The 24,526-nt window shown below is 42.4% G+C and overlaps 1 protein-coding gene across 5 annotated transcripts in view; it reads right to left on the bottom strand.

Moving 5' to 3' along the window:
- The window catches only part of FIGN (fidgetin, microtubule severing factor), a 99,096-nt gene extending 76,762 nt beyond the window's left edge, over positions 1 to 22,334 (bottom strand). For 3 of the 5 annotated variants that reach the window (XM_015869164.3, XM_085553003.1, XM_015869163.3), the window contains exons 1-2: positions 22,169 to 22,334; positions 21,201 to 21,370 (exon numbers count right to left, since the gene is read on the bottom strand). Coding sequence is in view for 1 of the 5 variants with exons in the window: in XM_015869163.3 (XP_015724649.1) it covers positions 21,201 to 21,225 (25 nt within the window). In the remaining 4 variants the exon portion in view is untranslated. The remainder of the gene's footprint in view (positions 1 to 21,200; positions 21,371 to 22,168) is intronic. The other 2 variants (XM_015869168.3, XM_015869167.3) reach the window with 1 other exon arrangement.
- Positions 22,335 to 24,526: the final 2,192 nt, after the last annotated feature.

Below are 24,526 nucleotides of genomic sequence, written 5' to 3'. Positions count from 1 at the left end.
GTTCTCTCCAACCTCGGTGAATCAAGTTCACTGGAGGTGAAGCGGTGGAATTATCAGTACAAGTGGCTGTGTCATCAAAGCGTTCTGAGAGGTAGTGTATGGAAATGCCTAAACAAACAGAGGCATAAAAGCTGTCTGTATAGGAAAAGCCTCTCCCAAGGCTTTTCATTAAAACAATTCCAATCGCAGCTCCATGATGCAGCATTATATTATGTGAGAAATATAAAATCTTGACATTTTTCTAAATGTGAATGGGTTAAAGAACCTCTCCACGCTACAGTGAGCCTGAGAATTTCCAGCAGCTGATGAAGACCAGTTGACCACCTGATACTTTTTCAGCTGGGTGATAAAATTAAAGGATTGCTTTGATTTGCTTGAGGGATTACTTTCTATAGTTAATTGTTTAAAGTGCACAGTCTTACAAAAGGGAAAAATACCAAGAAGGTTAATGTAGAGTGAGCTAATTGCAAGCTGATTACATTGTGCAAAGCAAGAGATATTACTGGCGTTACATACCATCACACGGACCAGCCTATTCCACCCTGCTGCTGCAGCAAACAAGCTGATTTGCTAACAAAGTGGTCAGCTCGGGCACTTGCACAGCATCTCGGTAGGTCCACAGGCGACTGCTTCCCATGCAGAGAATCTCAAGCTCCATTTTCCAATCTGATTACACGGCTTCTTATTCCGGCAGCCTTAAACCTTCATGGCAGTTTACCAACATTTTCATCACTTTTTCTTTTACAAAGCAAAAGAACTGATAAGCTCTCAGGTACCCGGGATTTCATAGTCGATGGCTGGCAGGCAGCCAGCTTCCCTTGCAGCACAAATGTTTCGTGCCACAATGCAAAAAGCACACTGAATTTAACAGATAGCACAGGGCTATTAGAATTTTGCAGTCCGTACAAGCAGGCAGCATGTTTCTGTCTTTGCAGATGCAGACAGTTCTGTTTAGCCACATTTATAACATGCCTACACCCAAAGGGACAGGGTAAAAAAAAAAAGAAAGAAAGAAAGAAAGAAAGAAAGGCAGAGAACAAATGAAGACAGAGCACTGTCACTAACTCAATGGCACTACAAAGTGTACATCCAAGTTACTTCATTACAAAGCTGCCAGATTACTGAGAATTAGAGGCACTGCTCGTAACTTCTGATAAAAACTTAATTTAACAAAAAGGAAAATAATTCTTTACATTAAATGAAGTCGTCAGACTCAAGATGAAACACTATTTTTATGCTAAAGCAAATGAAAAAACCGAGATGCTGTTGCCTATTTTGTCACAAGAAATGCTTACATATTGCATTAAAACAGCCACAAGATATCATAGATATCATATACCTGGGTTTACTTATGTCGCTCAAATGATGAAAGAACAAAAAGACAGTTCACATTGGCAAACATGACACAGCTTTATAAGAGGCTCATTCTGATTTATATTGTGCACCGTCTAAAAGTATATGGGAAAAATGAATATATAAACATACATGTAATTGCATACATGGAAAGAAAACAACACACTGCAGAATGAAAGTTCTGGAAGGAGATTATCCTGTAAATCCTAAAGATTTCAACAAAAAGAAATCCACTAATAAGCAAGAGAGAAGGGAACTCCCTTCTTTTGCCTTAAAGAAAAATACATCAATATTAAACCAGTGAGTTTCCGCTGATTGCTGCGGAGGCTCACACCGACCATCCACGCACTGTCGGCATAACGCCCCAAAGCCTGCCTGGAACTCACGTAGCACAAAGTTAATTGCACAGATAACAATCCACCCCCATTTCTCCAATCATAACATTTCTAACGTTGAGTGGAACATATGGAAACCCAAAGGGATAAGGCCCTTAAAGTATTCTTGAAAGAAACGCACTTTTGCATATCACTGCTCCCATGTTAAGGGGGCAGGGGTGGAAAGGCGGAGGGCAAGACAGTGAGTTATGGAGCAAGGGGAATAAAACCCAACCAAGTACAAGCCCTCTGGTGCATTGATTCGGCTCTCAGGTCCCGCCGCGCTGCCCTACACCCCGAAGCCACCGGCCCCAGCACAGCCGGATGGGCCGGGATTTGAACTCGCGGCTCGGAGGGCTCTGAGCCCCCGGGCTGCAGCCGGGCCGAAGCGGAGGATGCTCGGCCCTCCCGGTCGCTCTCCGCGTGTGTATTTGTAGACGCGCATCGCCGTGAGCGGCGCTACAAACGCTCACACGTTTTAGTGGAGAAGCACAGAAACGAGCTCCCCGCAGCCGTACGTCGTACCCAGCGCTGCCGAAACCTTCCCAACCCCAAGTCCTCTCCTTCGCACAGCTGCAGGGCCATACACGTGCACACGCAGCCTGCACGCGTGCAGCCCACGCGCGCTTCATTTGGTTATATGTAAAACCGTGTGCAAGTACGTGGCTTTATCTTTAAAATTAAACGCCCTGATTTGCATGGAAATGCCAGCTCCGATCGAATCAAAAACATGCATTAACCAGCTTCCAATACCAACACCTTATTCCCACTAACGATTCCCAGTATCCTGCTCCAATTGCGGGGCTTGGGAGGGGTTGCTGCTGGTAGATGCAGGTCGAGAACTGCCTTTTTTTTTTCCTTTTCTTTTTTTCCTTTTCTTTTTTTCCCCCCCTTTTTTTTGCTTCCCTCTATGATTTATTGGATGGTGAGCAAACCCACTTAAACTACAGTTGTCCGTATGAATCACTAATTTTCATGTTTCTAATTAAAATGTAAACAGTGTAATGAAGACATCAAGTTTTTAGGCAAATGTCTCTTCCAGTGCCACTTGGGGTATGGTAATTACTGAAGCAGATCTATGGATGCTCCCGAATCCTCTACAAGTCCAGATTAAAAGCATTACTGCTAAACCTTGCTTTTTACACCGGGGAATTGTGTTCTCTAACCTATTCCCAGTTTGCTTACAGATGCATATCTGTACAAGCCTTTATAACTAGTCATTAAAAAAAAAAAATCAAAATAGAAGTTTATCACAGAAATGGAACGGTTTGTGAAGGGGGAAAAAAAAAAGAAATAAATGTGACTTTGCTTAAAATCAAATTTGATTTCCCTTTTATGATTACACATAGCTTATGATTACCAGCATACTAAAAGCAGGGCTGAAAACTTACCGCCTTAATGCCTCCTGCAGAAAAAGAGAAATAGATGAGGTTTACTGGGAGAATTTGCTAAAAAGCATAAATGATACGTCAGGCCTCTATCACAATTCCTATTGTCCCAAAACGCTTGTTTCACAGACAATTAACTTATATATATATTAATTGGGAAAACACTGATTAAAAAAAAAGAGAAAGCTATTCACTGAGAATAAAAATGTAAATGCCCGTTCCAAATACAAAATTCTTGATGTGCAACTGAAAGTCTTTTGTCAAATTTATTCCAGCCTTTATGTCTATATCTGAAATTTGTCAGAATTTATCCTAAAGCAAATGACCTCTCCTGCATTTACCGAAGGAATACAAGTCCTCTCCTGCTTACAATTGTTAATTGAGCCTGTCTGCTGCAGCATCTCTTTCCTCTCCAAATAAGCCAGGATACTTGTTTTACATATTTACTGCCACGCACTTGAACAGTCCTCTGTTTTATAATACTGGGGGTTCCCCCCTCCCTTCTGGAAGCATCCCACCCCCCCTCCAAGTAGCTAAAGCTGCAATCCACAGTGAAATAAAGCATCTGAAACGCCTAGCAGAGGAGGATTTTCTCCCTCCCTTCTTGTATTTCAAGTCCATATTCTGACTGGTCTGGCCAATTTTCATATTATTTTTACATAAATGCTAGACAAGCATGGCTGTGTAGCTAACCTAGATCGTGAAGATGAGAGTGCATGGGATGTATGCGTGCATATGTGCGCATGCATAAACATTTTAGTGGGTGGTCCACCATTTCGGTTTTATTGTACTAGTAAAGTACTGTATACAAACACAGTTAGAAAAAATATACATAGGATTTCAGATTACATCAAATCATACTGCATCTTGTCCCTCAAACCATAAATGCCTTAGCAGAATAAAACAAAACAAATCACTATTTAGGCATTTCCTTCAAATGTATTGTTCCAGCAAAACCAGATTTAATTAGACAAATAGCAATTTAAAGGCTAGGGCTTCATAATATGGCACTCCTGAAAATGATGGGGGGTTGCAAGTGAAAACACACACTTCTCATTTAGCTTCGTGCTTAAGAAAAAAAATTACACACACACACACATGCTAAACATTTTTTTTTCCCCTTTATGGATCAAGACAATGGGGAAATCTTATGTCCTCACACCAGTTCCAAGGCCGTACTAATCAGGTGTAATTTTTAATGAACACTGACTGTTTGGTGCTTATTCAAGGTATTTCATTAGGAGGTTATTCATTTAAAATAAATGTTTCAACCATATCAAGCTGTAACCTTTCTTGAAATGTAAATGAATGGTTTAAATGAGAAGATTAATAAAGAAGGGATGTTCCAATTCCAAGCATGGCATGCTATGTATTTTTAAATTTGTCTATGCCAGATGCTGTCAGTCAGAACAAAAAACTGTCCAAGCAGACAATCTGTGCGTCTGAATGTTGATCATGTTGGAAAGTAAAGGGGGAGGGGGGAGAGAGTGTGTCAAGGATTCATGGTCCTTCATCTTTGCAGTAGAGCAAACACGTCTCTCAGTATAACGACAGACAGCTGCTTCCACTTTCTAATGTGCCCTAACTTAGATCACTGAAAGAATTGTCAGCACTCAGAGAAACACACAAAGATAACACAGCCAGCTGCCATGAAGGGGGAAACAGCACAGCTCAGAAGAAATGGGATTTGTTCCATTTGCATGATGCTGGCTCCCTTGGGCCCCTTTCTTTCAAATCCAAAGCACAAAAGACAACACTTAACATATTTGCTTAAAGATGACAACCTCATGTTGATTTCATTTGGATGTAACAGTGTCAGGATTACAGATATAAGAATATATTATATCTGTAACAGAGACTGACAAATGTATCCATCAGTGAAACTGTCTGATTCATCTGCTTATACAGCCATTTTACCATCCCAAGGGTGCCATCTAAGTAGTAACTTTAGAAGACTGAAGGTCTAATTTTATTACACCACATTTCAACCTACTAAACAATATTATTTCTAAAATAGATCATTTTTATTGGAAGTCTCCCTGATGAAAAATCCAGTAGACACCGGAGAATTTATGAACTGTATGGGTCCTTTGAACTCAATATACTGCCCATTTTAAGCAACTTTCTTCATATATGATCAAAACCTATGCTCAAATAACCGAAACCGAGTTAAAAAACACGGATGATAATGAGAGCAATTTAAATATGACATCATAGCCTGTCGCTGTTTGAGTACCTGCTGTTTGGCAGCCCGTCACTGTTCAAAGTGCTTTACTGCATCCTTGTTATGGTTCTGCGTCAACAAAATAGTTTCTTTGGTAGAAACTCCACGAGTAATCGTTCAATACACTACGACCACCTACACAGACAAGGTTTTCACTGGGCAGTCTGTAAGTCACACGAAAGCCACCAAAAGCCAGACACGCCAGTCCCCGCATTACGGTGCAGTTGCAGAAACAGAAAACCAAAGGAAAGGGCATGCTCATATAGAGTCACTCGTCTGCGCAGTTTTATGGACCAGCCTTTCTTTTTTTTATTTTTTTTTGATCAGATGAAACAATTAGGCTGTGGTTACAGGCTGGCTTCAAACACATTACACTGAACTGTCTGAAGGTGAAAGCCTCCCTCCCTCCACCACCACCAAGTGACTCCGCAGAACGCTCCCACCACGCTGCTTTGTCTGGAGGAACTCAGGCTGCTTGTTGCTATCTGCTGCCACCAAGAACTGCGCTGCAATTCACTAGATTGAAGTTGTTTTGTAAAATGGAGTTAACTGCTGTACGTGGAATTTCAGCACAGCAGATGGTTACCAATCATTATTTTCAATTTGTTTAGTTTCGAGTAATGGGGCTGGCTGGGAGGAGCAGCGAGGACAGGAGCGGGGAGAGGAGCGAGGTGAACTACTCTGCCTCTCCATACAGGCACTGCTGGATGGTATTGGTGTTAAAAGGAGGTAAAAAAGGCTCCGCTGCAACAAAGCTAAGCAATAAATAAATAAATATGTCTGAAATGAGATTTATTTATTTTTTTTTCACTTTATAAAGAGTACGACATTTAAAAGGGAGCACTTATTGATCGCTTTGTGCCCTATTCAAGAGTTAACTTACATTTAAAATATTGGAAATGGACTTTAAAGTTTCCAGTGGTAAATTGTCTCTGTTCGTATTTTGCCATCATTCAAGTTTAAATCACTCTCTACTATAAGTGGTTCAGTTGTTGAACTGGAAATGGAAAAGGAACCATTTATGGACAAGTGCACATGAACAGAAATTAAGCTGTAAATATCTGGGCTGGGCCATTATTGTAGTCCAGAAACATCTGGGGCTGAAGCCCAGGCTGGGCCTCACTCCTTCAGTGTTCAGGTAATTGCTTAGATGATTTATAACTTACTGTTTCTATTAAGAATGGCTGAAAGAGAAATTTGGAGCCTGAATTCTAAAATGATCTCCAAGGCTTTGCTTTCACTTTCATTTGTTCAACAGGGAAAAAAAAAAAAAGAAAGAAAGAAAAAAAAAGGAGGAAAAAAAAAAGTCCTTAACTATTTTTCTCCTTCTTCGATGTTTAAGAGCTGTGGTGTTCCACAAGGACAAAAATCATCCCTTTCCCCATTCTTACCAAAGACGTAACACCAGCAGATGCGTTCCCTTCCAGCAGGGAAACTGTAGACCATTCCTTCAGTTTGCATTTGAGTTGCTCAGTGCTTAACACTGCCCAGCAAAATTCATTTTGAATCATTTCTCTCCCTTAAGTGCATAAATAAATTCCTATAAAATGTATGGGTACATTCACAGCACATTCAGTTGTCCCTGTTCTGTCAATCTGAGAGGCTCTGCCTACAGCCGTGCATGAGATGGGCGTTGCTGCATCATCCTGCCAGCAGCCCGGAAGATCGCAGCTGTATCAGAGAGACACTCTTGGCCCTGGGACTGGCCACCTCCCTTCCTTAACACAGCCTGAGCCCCTTGGCTGCCAGAGCAAGCTGTAAAAGACACATATTAGGCAAGGTTGGGGTACTGGTTTTTGGAGGACAACAGGTAGAACAGCAGACAGTCTCCACTCCAGTGTCAAAAAATTTGGTTGACTCACCAGATACCTTAACTGCATTTTCATCCCTTTTTCATCATGGTGAAAGCTTATTCCAAGTACCTTTCTGGGGATGGGGTTTGTTAGGGGATCAGCCAAATAGCCCTGCAGGGGTTGCATTCCCACTCTGTGCCAAGAGGTTTCTGCATGTTGGGCAGCTCACTGCCCCATTCCAGCACACAACACTGAGCAGCTTGGGGGTATGTCAACATGGAAGGGACACACCAGCAACTGTCCCAGCCCCTCCAGGAAAAGGGGATTAGAGGAGTAACAAAACTGCACCACCATTATTTCTCCAGGAAGTTAACTGTGCTTTTGCCACAGATGACTGAGTTATAAAAAAATATCGCCTAGTACTTCCATTGATGGTGCTTCACCTTGGAAGTGTTTCTCTCCTTCATGTCCATAAACTACGAAATGCCAACAAGAGCAATATGTTTAAGGCAGTAAAAAACTGCATATGGGGTTGCATCAACCTACAAACACACTACATAAGCCATCCAACCACTGACTGCATTTCGGTAAACTTCCCCAACAAAATTTGGTCTAAGATTGCCTATAGAGCAGACATCATATACGTCCCACAGCATACAGCTTCTTATTTCTTTTTAAATAAATTTTGCATTAAAGCTTGGAAAGCTAAGTGGGAATTGAGCACCAATCTCCCAGTTACATGCCTACAAAGTGAACAAAACCAGTCACCATAACTTCTTCTGGATCTTTTTCACAGAAATCCAGAAATCCAACAACACAGTTATGCTTCAAGGGTCAACAGTGAATGCATAGTTAAAATGCTGCTTTCATGCAATTTAGAAGCAGGTTTGCCCAGAGTAACAGGCTTATCTGTATGACTACATGGAGGACGAAGTGCAGTCATCAGCAGGAAATACTTTTCTTCTCCTTAAAGCATATGTGCTCCAACTGCACTTCAGTTTGAACTGGCAAACTGATTTTTAGAAATGCTCAAGCACAAAGTGCCCAAGATAAATAGCACCCATTTAGGAAAAGTTGGACACCTTGTTACTGACACTTTATGCAATGACATTTTGTTTTACCTATAATTTTTTCCCTATACATTAATACTCATTCTCAGACCAGAACTAAACTATGGATTGTGATGTGGGTTGTTTCTTACTTTATGAAACCAAATCCAAGAGTAGTTGCTCTTTTGTTCTACTTCAATACATCTAATGAAAAACTGAAGCAAAGCATCAGATTCATCTAAACTATTGGAAGCCCTCTAATTTCTAATGGTGATATACTGAAGGAGAGAATTGTGGCCAAACATTTGAACTGGAGAAGAAGTCTGACATCACATAAATATCAGTGTTGCTAAAAGTAGTCCTTACAAGAACAAAAGATGTTCTATATGGCATTTCACAAGACAGTGTCATGCAACTGAATGCAAACCACTGGAATCATCTCGATTGTAGTAGAAGTTTTAGTACCTAAGTTTTGCAAGTCTAGAGTATTGCGGGCTGGCTTCTGTAGCCTCTTCTACAGCAAAGAGCAGTGCATACCATAAAGAAAGATTATCAGGATGTCGTAAATGTTCTGTAAACAAATGAACCTCATCATCATACCATAGTGGATTGGAGTCTTCATGTTCATAAACAGCGTTGGTAGAGAAAAAAATGCCACAAGTACAAAGCAAAAGAAAGAAAGGAAAGGAAAGCAGGTCAGCTGAGAAGTATGTGAAATACACCTCCAAATTTCATTATGCAACATGAATGCGATTCTGCCTGTAGGTGTTAAGACTTTGGGTGCTGGCTGTGCAGTTGAGGCTTGGCCACGGAGGTTGCTGCCCTGCCTCTAGGGGCTGGGTGTCTGCTGAAGGGACTTCTCAGCCAACAGTGAAATACAGAGGAAGCCAATGGAACAAGATGTGTAAAAGCAGTGCTTTCCCCTTTCCTTTTTTCTAAGTATATTTTATGTACTCCAAAGCACTGTAAGTATTAATACAGCAAACCAAATCTCAACAGGATTCCTGTCAAGTATAAACACATGCATAAACACAAGATATAATTGAAAAAGTCTTTTCTTAATGAGCTCACGGGTGCTTTGGCACAGTGCATAAAATGTAAATCTGAAATTTTAAAGATGATATATCAATTCCCACAGTAGGGCTTTATATATTTTAATTCCTAAGTATATATATCCAGCATCAGTTCGGATTCAGCTTACTCAGACTAACATGGAGCCACACCCTACAAATAACAGTGGTAAATTTTCTTGCTGTTCACCTGTGTAGCCTTACAGTGTGGATCTTTTTAAAGACAAAAACATCTCCGAGTAAAAACAGGGTCAAATTTTGCTTAGGCTGTAGGTAAAAAGCTCCGATTTACCCAGTCAATCACACACTAGTTGAAATACAGCCCACAGAGCACTTAATGACGCAGCCCAACAACGTGGCATTTAGTGCACAAATGCAAATGAATGGCTTTTTTTGCCTTCTTAAACCGCACATGACTTTTATCCTTATTATCTTACTACTGACAGCAAGTAAGTCTTGTTACAGCTAACTAGGAAACAAACCTGCTTGCCAGGAGTCCAGCGTTGAACTACCCATAACGCTTTAGAAACCATACACTAGTAAATTATATTACAACATAAAAGATATTCCTCCTGAAAGTGGTTATCCTCTAAGAAACATGGATATACAAGGCTTCCCTCCTTTCAGTGTCTATTCACCACGTAACGAACACATTAATAGCTATCCAGTCACAGTCTTTCGCTTAAATTATGCACGAAACATGCCAATTTGAAACTGGTTGGTATACAGAGCAAAAAGAAACAACACAAGGAAAATAGTTATTTTCACCTCTAAGAGGATAGTTATGTGATAAATTAACATCATTAATGCAAACCTCATTATTGCAACTACACAGTACTATCGCACCCGTTTGTACTTAATTTTCTTGTGGAAATTACATTATACAACACAGCATATAATCGGTTCTGATTGGGGTAGGAGAGAACCAGTCGTTAACTATGACTAAAATGACCAGTTTTCCAGCGCAGTTGTCTTCTAATTAAATCTAAGTGTGGAGCACAGTCATTGAGATATGCTGTAATGATTTGCTTGGAAGTCTTTTTCCCTTTTGTTTTTTTCCCTTCTGCTTATCAAGACTGCCTTACACCTCTACCTTACTAGAGCAGGAAGGAACCCCACTGTGCTCCCAGCAGATGCCACGAAGGCCTGCATTACTCACCTCCCCATCACCCACATACAGAAGCACAGCTCAGGTGTCCCTGGTGGAGAACATAACAGAAATGAATGCACCCTGATGGATGCCAGGAGATGGAAATCAGCACGGGATGGGATGTCAGCAAGCACAGCACTGCTCCCTCACAGGTCCTGCATCCCCACATTTGGGGATGGCAAACACAAAGAGCCCACAGGGCAGGACATGAGGAGCGGGGTCAGTGAGCAGGGACAGGGCACAGGCAGCTGAAATCCCTGAAGCAGAGTGCCCGTGGGCCTGCATGGCCTGGTGCTGGCCAGGCTCCAGTAATGGCAGTGCAAATTGAGGCCCTGGGGAACTGGAAGCGCACAAGCGAGCTTTTGTTCACCAAACCCCAAAATATACGTGGGAGATCTGGGAGGTTGTTTCCTTTTAAATGGCATACATATTTCTAAACCCAACGTTAAGCTGTTTTGCTCTGTTTATTGTATGTCCCAGATAATCTTATACCTGGTAGGGAAAAGATTTCTCCTAAACAGCACTGTAACAAACTACTTAAAGTAACGATCATCTGCTACTGCACTCAGTGTGTCTGTTTACTTCAGAACTTCTGGACAAGGAAGAAATCAACAAATCCAGCATAATACACCTCACAGAGCAAAATAAAATAAAAAAGTAAAATAAAAATACAGTTGGGGGGGTGAGGAGGGGGGGCAGCAGGAAACAACAGAAGGAAGAGCACAGCTAGAAGTCATTTGGAGGGATGCAGCTTTTCAGTGTAAGCACAGCAGCTGATTACAATGTTCTGATTTTAAAACACCTTTACTATTATAAAGTAAAACAGAACTTTGTACTAAAAGACAGAAATTTTATTCTAGCGGACAAAACTGTAGGTATTTACAAACATTCCCTCAGCTCCCCTTCCCACACACACAGAGATATAAAATTGGGTTACTTCTCTGTAAATAGGCTTAGCTCCTGTAAATATATCTCAGGATTTTAGATGTACTTTTTCACACTGTAAGATTTCCATATAGAACCAGTTTAATCTAACTCCCTCTGATTATTATTAGAAACTCATTATTTGAGGACATCTATCTTTACAGTAACTATGCGCCATTAAGGAGCACAATGCCCATAATTGTTTAAAAAAGCCATGGGGGGTGGGGGAAGGGAGAAGAGGATCAGGAGGAGGGAGAAGGTAAGGGAGGGAGCTTTTGCAATTAGAGCAGCAGCATCTACTCTGCATTTTGCCCACTGAAACATTTACACATTAACAAACTAAGTTTAAAGTTTTCTCCATCCAAAATCACGAATGAGTCACTCATTACACTTTTACGTAACGCACGTATTTTTGTCTTGATGAATATTAAATGTCTTCCTACTACCATCAGGAAAAAAAAAATAAATCCTCTATTTACTCTATTGCATAGCACTGATACCTCAAAAGAGGACTGTAGCATTCAATATACAACTAATGCATACCATTTTCTGGGGATAATTTCTTATACCACTCCTCAACTTGTTTGCAAGGTTTGTTGCACACCTGTATATTCCAAGTCGTGCAAGCTGCAAGGACACAGAGCCTCCATGGCAGAGCACCCAGAAGTGGCAGCTGAATGGCACTTGCTGGGATGCAATGGCATGCAGTGCTCCCTGATGTTATCTCTGCCTCAAGCTGCAGCTGTTCTGGCAGCTCTGAAACTGGAAAGTACAGGGACCTTAGCTAAAAACTGCTGCTGGTAATGAGTGACACTAAATTCCACCATCTCTAAACTGCTGACATCTTTGGAGAAAAATAAATATGTGCATTTGCCAATTGTTCAAGAAATAACAAAACATCTTTCCTCAGCCAGTGGTGAAAAATCACTGCTCCAAGTGAATTCTGGTGTCAGTTGTCCAGCACTCTGTACCAGATGGATAATCAGCTTAGTGATAACTCATTACTCTATGAATATTTATAACTAGTGAAAACTTTAAAAACACCATTAACTGAGGTGCTGGTTACTCACAGTCCCTACAATCAAATATATTTTACCTCAACTGTCTTTAAAAAGAAAAAAATAAAAAAAGAGAGAGAGAGAGAAAGAGACAAGAAAAAGGGCTTCTCAAACTTCTTAGCTACCCATTCCCCAACAAAGACACTCTCTGCACACAAGCACAAAAGCGTGACACGGATATGACTGCTATGTTAGCAAAAACTACGTGCCAAATAGCAAGAAGTGCCTCATACTGCCCATTACATGGCGTTCACCAAGTCTGAGCTTCAGCTCTACCAACACTAATGTTAACCTGGAAAAGAGATAAAATCTTTTAGTTGAGTACTGCGCCATCAGTGAAATCATTGTGAGCCCTGAAGTTTGTAAACTGAAAGCAGAAAAATACACCAGTGTTGCCGCATAAAGAACTCCTGCACAGGACAGAAGGGTAAAATGAAATGAATGAAAGTCAAAGAATGAAATGAAAATCAATGATTAGAAAAGGTTAATTGCTGCATGAACACTTTCCAAAATATAGTTATTTCAGCTTTTATTGAAGGCAGAGAGTAAGAAATAAAAATTATCAGAAATTCTATGAGGGCATGAAAAAAAAATGACCCTATCTTTAAAACAGAATACCTGCCTGATATTTGTGGTATGTTCAATACAGCACTAGCACACACGTGTTGTTAATATAAAGCTGCAGATTTAACAATGGGAAGCAGAAAAATAAGAGTTTGTAAATTAAGCGTACACTTAGCTAAACAGCTCACAAATTTACACTCTCCTCCCATATGACAAGTTTTCTTAGATTAAACCAGTAATTTTCTGACTGCCTGGTGATATCCTGTGCACATATTTTTACAGGTGACTTTAACCTGAGCTTATATTATTTTCATTTTGAATTTCTCTATTTTAATCCGGTATATTATTTGTCAATTAAGTTTAAAGGTCTTCATTAAACTCCCTATTTATCTTAAATGCAACTAATTTGTAGAGAATGCAGAGAAGGAGTTAGTGATGTGGTCCAATATGAGTTTGCATGCAACAACAGAGCACTATTCTTTTAGAGCTGAAAGAGGAAACAGAATTGTATTCATTTACCAAGAATGTATTTCTACAATACTGTAGACAGCTATATGGTCCACAAATGCCAACAACAAGGGCCTGAAAATAGGATCAATTCTTTTCCTTCTCAGAAACAATCTTGTAAGCATCTCAGCTCCCAAAGACATAAAAGAATAGTTACTTTTCTGAGATCTTTTGATATCGCTTTTCATGGTGGAGCTACCCATGAGTGATGGGAGAAATCTCTTTTGAAAGTAAAAGAGCACCTTCAAGTGTGTTCAGATACATCTTTGCTGTTCCTTTCTGTGTTTCTCAAGTTTCACTTGAAAAGGATGCTTGATTTTTTAAAATTTGGTTTAGGTATCACAATGGGATACCTTATATCAGTCACTGCTTGCAAACCTCATTCTTCCAGTGCAGAATCTAGCTGTTTCTTTCTGTGTCAACACAGGAGGCTGAAGTAATCAGACAGGTCTAAAGAAGACAGTGGACGTTAACCTGCGCTTTCTCAGAATCTATGATGAGTAAGTTCCTACATTCAACATGACCATGCTGAGCTGCAAGGTATATAAATAGCTACTTTTCATCCAAAAGCACAGCAATCACAGAGGCTTGTACAGCAGAACTATCAGTTCACAATATTTTAAATGTCAGTATCAATACTATTGTCAAAGATTCATCATCTCTGCATATAACTTTATCCCTTCCATCCACCCTCTGCCATCGCTCAGAAATATAAAGCAATTGTTGGCTCTTTCTCTCCCCACATCTCCAGAAGAAACACACACACTGTAACATCTGTTGTGCTCTACAGGAATACCTTTACAACATTACAGTTCTCGTAGTTTTATTAAGTGATAATTCAAGCTGCCTATAGCTTTGTATTAATTGCTCACATGCTAGAATGGAAAGACAGAAGGAGGAGAAACCTCACAGAGGAAAACAGGGATGTTATTTGTAGTATATCAAAAGGCAGGCAACAGTTGATGTGAATAAATCAGGAAAACAACAACCTTGAATGAGAGCACAAAGATACTCTCCCAGTATACACCTCTATAATCCACCAGTTCAAGCACCTTTTCCTATCTCCTCCCAATATTCATTTTCAGATTCCATTCATATCAGCAGGAATTACACAAACATGCATCAGTATTAAGTATTTTATCAAATTGCAGATGAAAAACAAAAAGTTTAATTACGACCCATGCCGGAGAACCATTCATTCAGGCACTGCTTAATTAGATGTGAGACAGCTATCTTAGATCATGAAGTTTGACAACAGTATGCTCTTACTGCAAATAAGATACAATTACTGAAACCAATTCGTCATCACCAAACTATAACCAGCACGACACACGCGCACATTCAAAAAGTATCCCACAAAATCAATTTTGGCGTACATCCTCATCCGCTGAGCAATTCGCATACAGAAAACAAACCATTCGCTTTAACAGAGCACATGAAACATTAAAAGAAGAATGAGAAAGGGTTAAAATCAGATAAGAGGAGTCCAAGCAGTACACGGTTTCCAAACATTAAGAGAAAATGGACTCTCATCACCAAAGTTTGCCACCGTATCAAAACGAGCTCAGCACTTTTCTCCCCATCACTTTCAAGATACCTGAAATTTAACTAAATACACTGGCAACAGCTGTTCTACACTTGAAAGAAACAGAAAAACTATTTTCTCAATAACAGTTAAATAATATGACTGGTAATTGCTATTTCAATGTTTCATGGCACATTAGACTACACACTTAATAGCACATTATAAAAAGTAAAAAAGCAGCAAGTGACATAACAGTCAACTGCAGTTGCATTATTTTTAATTATAATGGAGACAGATGAAATTTTTATCCAAATGCAGAAAAAAAATAAAGAACTAAAAGTTTTATTCCCTTATTTGCACAGAGCAGCGCAAGGCTCTTCCTACTGTGCAAATACCGCAGCCGTTGCAGCAAGGCACATTGCTCACATGATGAACCAGGTAGCTCAGCATTATGAGCTGTTTGACGGGAGGAACAGACACATAATATTGCTATTACCATACTGTGCGTGGCGATACCTCGCAGCAATATGACTCAGCCGAATGGAAGCGTGAACCCCACGCTCTCATCGTAGCCTCCTGTGAGTGCTGGCAGCCAGCAGTGCTCCGCGCAGCCCTCGCCCTCCCCTGCCCACACCGCCCTGCCAAAGCCTCGCTCCCTCCCAGGTGCTCCGGTAAGCGAGACCGACCAACTATTTCTCTTTCCATTTTACCCTCACTTGTCATGCAGTTAGACCAAGATCAACAGGTATTTAGAAGCAATAATAGCAAAGTCTGCTTGTATTTACCAGGTGGCTGCAAATACAAATTATCTTCTGAGAAACATAATACACATCCACGCGCTCTCCTTAACATGCTGATCAGGGGGGTGGCAGGTACAATTATTAAAGGACCGAAAGCCTTAGATTTCCTCTGACCTCCATTACAGCCTGGGACTCTCTGCTCCTCGAAGGATAAGATTGTGTTTGTCGAACCCCCGGTAACAGACTGCCACTGGATTTTCTCTGTTCTGCATTAGCTATCGCCTTTTAAAGGAAAGCAGTTTCACTGAAGGAGATCTATATGTGTTGTTTCGAGGTTCTGAGATTTTTCTTTCTTTAAAAAACAACGACAAAAAAAAATATCCTAGGGATTTTTAATGCTTGCGTTTCTCACACACTCTATAAAAATATCATTGACGTAAGGTGAAAAGGTCGCATGCCTCATGGAAACGGAGCCAAATGTTCCAGTACGGATTTTCACCTGGAAAGTATCCTTACATCTACTCCTGTTTATTAGGGAAAAGATATATATATTATTATTTTTGCAACAACAAGAACAACAACAAAAAACTCCAGGCCCTTTCCCAGCCTGCAGTTCCCTGACGTGATCTTTCCCAGCAGGAAGATAAGTTTTCACTTAGAGGATAGCATCTCTAGCAGCAAGAGTTTAATACTCTGCAACAATATCGGGGATACGCAATCCTGAATTTACAGCTGTTCAAATTACTTCTATAGCTATACCGTTCATTTTGGAGCAGATGCTTATCTAAAATTCCATATATTTTGGTAGCCATAATATCTGATTTTAAACAGCCTCCAATAAGCCAAAGAACAGTGCTAAAAAAAAAAAAAAAAAGAAAGAAAAAAAAGCCACAAAAAAAGCCATAGTGAGCCTGATCCTGGGAACTGGAAACCCCTGTAGCTATTCAAGCTAAATCATTTTACACCAGCTAAGGACTGAGCCCAATATGCACAGCTCCACTTCCTAGTTGATCTTTTACTTTTATTCCACAGGTACAGTGCTTTGCTTCTCATCAGCTCTCTAATAACAAATGAGAATCTCTAATTAGCTCATCCTGAGTTCTTTTATAGTTATTTTACGCATTTTCTTATCGGTGACTCAGGGAGGGGAGGGGGGAAGTGCTGACTGATCAATTAATAAAGTGTTATTGACATGCAATATTCTTCAACATTTCAGAAATGTCTGCAGAACAATTTCCTCCAATCATAAGATCAATGAATCAATGTAAAACCCCAGTAATTAAATTTATCAACTCAGTATCAATACACCTGGCACTTTATGAACGTATTAGGTGAAGTTTGTTCTCTTAAGGGATGTATTGATTAAGGGCAAAGAGCCAAATATTTCTATTATTAGATCTGGGAATGCTAGTTCAAAACTCAGTCTGTTATAAACAACATACAAATGTTTCATATTCACAGATCTCATGCTGATTCTGTACCATTAAACCCACTCCTAACAAGCAGATAAGCCTATTAATTGACGATTAAGACTACGGGAAGATCAGTCATTACATTCAATGCTTCTTGTACGCGTTCACTGAACAAACGTATTGACAGGAACCGTGCAAAATCATTTTCCTCTAGGATTTATATTTTAAAAAAGGAAAGAGCATCCACACAAAAGCAGGTTTCAAACCTCGTTCATGAAGCATAGAACTGCCCTAATTAATTAAATTTTAAAACTAAAGCTTTGCACTTTGAAAAATCATCAAATCTCTCTCCATTGTATACAGTACTATTACTAACTGAGAGATGAACTGTAAAGCCTAAAGATGACACACCTGATAAGAAACAAGGAAACAAAAACAACACCTAAATGTTCCACACTTTGATTTTTAAAGGGATAGGATACAAACTATTCTGAATACGTGTTTAGTAACTGTTCCTTACTATACATGCGTAAGCAGGTAGGGCACCAAAGTTCACGAAGAGCTATTTTATCAATTACAAGAAAGAGAGCTGTAGGATTTTTATAAGGAGGGGAAAAAAAAAACAACCCACGCTGGTTTTGCTCTGCTTAAACAAAAAGTGGTAAGGATAAAAGAACAGTTGATGACACCCGACTGTCATTAATTCCTGTGATTCCTACAATGAAGATATCAGTAACAACCTTCACATTTCTAAAGTGCTGGTAGAATAAGAGAAGCAGACACGCGTGTTTTCACAGATGCTCCAGTAAATAAAAAGCATTTGATTGTGTACAGAAAGTATCTTATCACGAGGGGGGAAACAACAACAAAAACCCCAAACCCACTACATTCACGTAGGAGTCACATCCTGTTACAAACATCAAACAACAATGAGCCTTTATTACCACGCTATGATTCCTTCATTTCAAACATGATTAATTAGCAAGTATAACACTCACCACAACTCCCACCACGCTGCTGCTTGCTGCCTATTTGCAAATGGGTCTCCAACAAGTATCCATAAGTATTAGTCTCATTTATGACACTGAAGAAAAGGAGTCAAAGCATTCTGCTGTAAAGACTTCCCTCAACCCTCAGTCAAAGAAAAAAGAAAAAAAAAAGAAAAATAGAAAAGAAAAAGAAAAAAAAAGAAAAAAGAAAAGAAAAAAAGAAAAAAAAAACAACAACAACCCCCCCACACACAAAAAAAGCTTCCCCCTTTCATTCATCCGGAGGGATTCCCTGATAATCCAAACATAAACTTCATACAAAATGAAAAACTTTTTAGAGAAGTTGCTAAACAATTTAAATGGTTGAAAATAAGCACAGAGAATGGAAAAGATCAGTTTACACTTTGTTTTGTTGTTTTGCTTTTTCTTCCTCGAATCCTCACGCTTTACATGCAATTTGAAATACGCTGCTTCTGGTGAGAATGAAAGTACAGTTCACGTGTCAAAAATGGAAACAAAAAGAGGATGAGGAGGGAAAGACGCACTTAGCAGGAGGACCCTTAGCGTGGTTTAAGCTGTGCAAACAGATGTCTCCAGATGTACCACTCCTGCAATAAACATTACTTTGGCAGTAAAAGAAACTTCGCTTCACAGGGAGGAGAGGTGAAAGCAAGATTACAAATACACGAGGAGCAACAAGACTGGGATGAGAGGAAAGAAAATCTGAGATTGCCTCCTCAAACTGAACACTATAAATACCATCACAAAAACAACAATGGAAAGGGGCTCAATTTGAAAGCAACAGATGTATTCCCAAGCAAGGAAATCTCCACCATGGAGTAACGCATGAGCACAGACACAGGATCTTTAAAACCACAAACACGGATGCGTGAGTGCAAAGGTAAAGTTTCAACGTGAAAATAAAAATGAGGCGGCAGGTCCAGTACCTCCTTGGTTTACCAGCTCTGTATCACAGATACTTGATTTTGTCACGCCTTGAGCTGAGTCATTTCTAAGTGCAGATCGGTCCTATTCTCTCCAGCTTTTTCAATTTTATAAATTTGGGATCAAAAACATCAAAGCAGCTCCCACTTCGGACCTAACTTTCAGAGGATCAATGTGACAAGCCACTGCTTGATAGATGTTTCTCTTGATAAACGACTTGTTCAAAAGAGACATTGTAGCTTTCATTTCCTGACCACAACACACTTTTAATTTGCAACAGCAGAGCTGCTCGAGTGTGACCAGTTCCCACTCGGCAGCCCTGCAGGACTGTGGCACTGTCAGGCCACATACATGGCACAACAAAAACTCCGGCAGAGCCGCATCCCCAGCGAGATCCGCAGCGAAACTTTTCCTAGAGCAGGAGTCTGACCACATTTGATTTCTCTCAAGTGTGGGCTTTTAAACCCCCCTCCCAGCCACCTCCAACCCCTAACACTGTAGGGAATGCGAAGGGAAGAGGGGAAAAATCCTATCTGGAAATATATACTTAAGTGTTATAGCATATATACAGCTGCCTGATACTACCGTGTTTATTACACACATCTATATTACTGCTACTATAATTATTATTATTATCTGGGAATCGCATTTAACAGCCCAAACCGTCCACACCATCCAATTTCAGCTCTCAGCATACTGTCCGATTCCCGATTTAAAATTTATAAATGTAATATCCTCCTCATCACAAGCAGCAGTCCAATCTGCTCTGAATATATATTACAGCTTTAACATCACAGAGGGAAATCTCCCATCTGGCAATCACATTCGCTCCAACAGCTCTAGGAAAAAAAAAAAAAAGAAGAAGAAGAAGAAGAAAAAAAAACGTTCCGCTCTCGCTCGCTTGCTCTCCTCCTTAAAACATTTCTCAGGGCAAATTATGTGCATCTAAAATAAACAGTCGCCTTATTGATCGCTTCAAAGTCAACAAGTTCTAAATGCGCACTGCAATCAGATTGTTCCCGTCGTATAGCACCCGGGATATGTTTAGCAATATAGTCACCTACAGCACCAAAATAGGAGCGTACATTGTGCAACTGCTCTCTCAATCTCTTCCCTGCATTCAGATATGTTATTATGAGAGATCATCAGCCGCACACGCCAGACCTCCCCTTTATCCCAAACACACGCACTCACGCGCGCGCGCTCCCAGGGTCTCTCCCTAGCCTTATTTTTTGCACCCACACGCTATTAAAAGTGCACGTACCCCCCCCCTTTTTGCTTGTACAAAACAGACTAACGGTCGCTTCTGTTGTTAGTTCCTTAGCCTTAATTGCGTACCTAGAGGTGCATCTCCGCACCGCTGGGAGAGCCACTGAGATTCCCCACGCTCCATTTTATCTGACTTTTTGAGGAGGGGGTTGCAGGGGGGGGGGGGCTGGAGCGTGGCCGCGAGCACCACGCCAGCTTCAGCACTCGATTACTGCTGCGTTCTGCTGCACGTTGAGAACAGAGCAGTGGGAAACAGGCACTTGTAAGTGGGCATGAAATACCACTTCTCCAGCAGTGTTAAGCGCTCAGCCACAACACTATTTTTGTTTGTTTACATCCAAAACATCCCTCCCACCCCAACCCGATTAAAACCTCCATCAAATGACCGTGCTGGAAGTCAAAGGGGGAAAAGCAGCTGGAATTCAAGGAAAGACTCAAAAACCATTAATCTGCAAAGGGAAAAGATGCATTTCAGGCATGTATGCATGAGAACGTACACAGAGGTGCACACATGCACAGTTACGCGGTTTCCCCCTCAACAACCACCGAGTTTTGCTCATTTACATACCATTGGAGTTCAGTGGTGTGTACAGTGCACTACCAGCAACATGCAACTTTGGGTTTTACAACTGCGATCAATACAACAGACAAAACTAGTGCTAGAATCAAAGCAGAAATGATAAACAAATGATAGCAAGAGGAAAAAAAAAAATGTTCATATACACACACAAGTGGAAAATATACTATGAAACATCAGGTATTTACGACACAATATTTGCATGCAGAGTCCTCGGTGCGTTATCATGCCATTTAAATTGGTCTTTGCTATTTAGATGCAAAGGAAGTAGATCCCAAAACGGACATACCATAAACACTGGTGCTACTGATCATTTCTTGCTGGCAGCACAAAAAGCTGAATTGGATTTCTCACAAGCAGGAATTCCAAAGGTTGCTTTTCATTAAAGCCACTTTTCCTCTCAGCTATCAAATGTCACTGCCTTGAAACGTGGGCCCTTTCGTCAGGTATTCATTTAACCTACATGCATATAATTAAGTGGGAAAGCAACATCAACAAAAAGGGGATCTCAGATCACAAGAGAAGAAAGAAAGGGGGAAAAAAAAAAAAGGAAAAAAAAAAAAAGCACATGACCAGGAATGCAAGTCCATGTCAATTTCACTCACTCCCATTGAAACTAACAAGAGCTCCAGGGAGGATAGTAATAGGATCAGTGGATTGTATATACCATTAAATTATACATCTTTCTCTCCCTTCCGAGCCAACAATACGCCCACCACGCTGTCCCCCTCCGCGGCGATGTGCTTACATGTTACTGCACCAGCTCCGCTGACACGTCCGTGCCCCCCCGGCCGAGGCACGGCAATTTAAACCCAACTTTTGTGTAGCGAGGTTCTCATTTGCTCTTATTTGCTCCGAAGTTAGTTGCCTCCAAGTCCGGCCCCGCGTTCCCGACACTTTATTATTTTTAATGCAACTTGAAAATAAATCCAATTAGGAGGAGGAGGAGGAGGTAGGGAGGGAGCTGGCAATCGCGAACTCTTAATCTGCCTACTATTGTTGGCAATGATCAAGGAGGAGAAACCATGCACCGCGGCGGTGGGGCTGGACTTTCCAGACTGCGCTCGGGAGAGCAAAACGGAGCGGTTCATAGCAAACAGCGGCCGCGAATTACACAAAATACTTCGGGCACGGCCGGGTGCTTAAAAATACACGGTTGTCCCGGAGAGCTTCACGGCTAAATCAAATGTAACACGGTGGGAGGAAGACCGAAAGAAAAAAAAAAAAAAAAGGAAAAAAAAAAAAAGATCCTCTTACCTGGAGATTTGGTTCGAGCACCCGATAGGTTAGAGCGGCATCGATCCGGTGTGTTTGCTGATGAATGGGGGCTCGAGTTAAGTGAAGGTGCCTATGATTTGAAATCATTCCAAGTTTTTGAAGGGAAGACTGACTGCAGCCTCTGCCATGTTGGAATTTCAAACCCAAAACAGCTGCTTTGCAAGGAGCCAGCATGCCAGCAGCTGGACGCCTGCGCAGAGCGCCGCCGAGCCAAATTCAAATCACTTTCACGCGAAGAGCCAAAGATCAGTTTTCAAAGGGGGAGCGGCGCGGGGGGCGGGGGCGCTCCGCGGCTTTGCGCGCCGGGGCCGCCGCTTCCCGCGTAGGGCTGCGGGGCGGCCTCGCTCCCGCTCCCCGCGGCGGCGGGACGGGGCCCGCGGGCTCCCGCGGCGGTGCGGGCGGTGCGGGCCGGCCCCGGGCGCGGCGGCGGCGGCGACGGCAGCGTGGGGGAGGGCCGGGGCCTAGCGGTGGCCCGCGGCCACGGGGCAGGCGGACGCGTGGAAAAGCCGGCGGCGGAGGTCGCGCACCCGCCCCGCCCCGCTCGGCCTCCTCGGGCCGGCTCCGGGGGCGCGTTTCGACTCGGCCTGTGCGGCTGGAGCCCCTCGCCGCCCGCCCCTCTGCGCTGCGGAGCCGGGTGCTCGCCGATCGCCGCCGCCTCCCGCCCGAGGAAAATGGCCGGGGCGAGATGACCCGGCGTCCGCCGGCTGGGCCCGGCCCGGGCGGCAGCGAGCGCCGCGCGGACTTGCGGCGTGTCCGCGTCTCGCCGAGGGAGCTGCCCGCGGGAGCCGGGCTGCGGGCGGCCGCGGCCAGACGTTGCCGGTAGCCGGGAATGGCTGAGGGGCCCCGGCAGCCACACCTCCCTCGGCCCGCGCTGCCGCGGCCCCGGCCCGGCGGGGGGGATGGCAGGCGGCCAGCGGCACGGCCCGCAGCTGCCGGGGACTCCCTCGCGTCACAGGAGCTCCCCGGGGGCTGTTAGAGCGCCTTTACAGCCCCTTCGTGCTGGCGTGAGGCGGCCGAACGGCGTAGGGCAGGCCCACCCTCACACGTGCACCGCGGTACTGCCTGGCAATGGGATCTTTCTGCTGCCCGCACCCTCTTTGAGCCCGCTGTTCCGGGGCACTGCGCCAGGTCACACATCTCTGGCTACCACCACGACAACCACCTGAACCTGTAGCTATGTGAAGGGAAGAAAGACTGCCACAAGGTTCACCTGTGTTCCATTTCTCACCTGGGAGCGTGCCTTGCTGTTAGTGTACTGCTTCTGGGCTGTGGGTTGGGGTCCTTCTTCAGCTTCACTTTCTCTTCTCCCAGGCTCCGGGTACTTTGAAATGGGTGTCTGCCTGCCCTGCGCATGGGAAAGCTGTATTGTGTTATGTTAGTAAGAAAGGAAGACACACTGGGAGTATACACTAGAATACTAGAAAAGGAAGCTAGTCATGGGGGCTTAGCATCTGGAGGAACAGGCATGGGCTGCTCTTCTGGTTAGTTTCCTTGAGAGCAGTACAGTAGGCCTAAGTAAAACTCAGAAGCAGTTACCAGCAGAAGCTGCAGCGAGCTGTCTCAGCCAGTCCCTGTCCTACTGAGCAATGGAAGACGAACTGCACAGAAAGGCCTGACTGGTGCGTTCCATTAAGTGATTCAGTCAACTCAAAAGGATTTTCACCAGCTGAAAACTCTGCAGGGAAGCCAAAGCCCTTCAAGTGTCATATCTGTGCCTAGAGATTAGGAATGAAAGGACAGCAAATATAGCTGGACAAACTCCTTCTCATTAAGGGTATTGAAGGTGTCCCTGGCTTGCTGAGGGCTATCACTTGGACTGCTTCATGAGGAGAGTGCTGCTAGTACAGTGACAAGGTGTCCTGAAGCCAGAAGATGGTTCTAGAGCAGCAACTTTATACTTGTGAAAATGCTTTTGTTTCCCTTCATCTCCCAACTAAAAATGCACATGTGAAAACAGTTTAGTAGAGTACCAGGATAGAGAGAGTTACCTTTAGAATGTGAGGCATAGTGGTAGCAACAGAAGCCTACAGAAATCACTTCTAGCCTCCCGGAGCAGGGGAGAACCACCATGCTGCTGTAGCCCCATCTCCACAGGTAGCAGTTCCTTCTGGTTCTCACTACATTGACCAAGCTACATGTGTTATTATTCTCGGTCATCTCTGATGCTGAAATCTGCAACACAGCACGTTGCCCCTGCCCAAGTTGCCAGCACTAAAAAGAAGTCACGATCCCCAAGGTTATGAAACTGGGCTAAAAACCACACCATTAAATATAAAAATGATTATTTTTGTCTTTCTCTTTTATACATCAGGGTTCCTTTTCTGGTTTCTTTTTCCT

This window comes from Coturnix japonica, chromosome 7 (genome assembly GCF_054131305.1).
Source record: "Coturnix japonica strain WE chromosome 7, WE-NBRP24, whole genome shotgun sequence".
In the NCBI taxonomy this organism is placed as follows: Eukaryota; Metazoa; Chordata; class Aves; order Galliformes; family Phasianidae; genus Coturnix; species Coturnix japonica.
The sequence above is the reverse complement of the archived record's forward strand: the minus strand, read 5'-3'. Positions and strand labels throughout refer to the sequence as shown.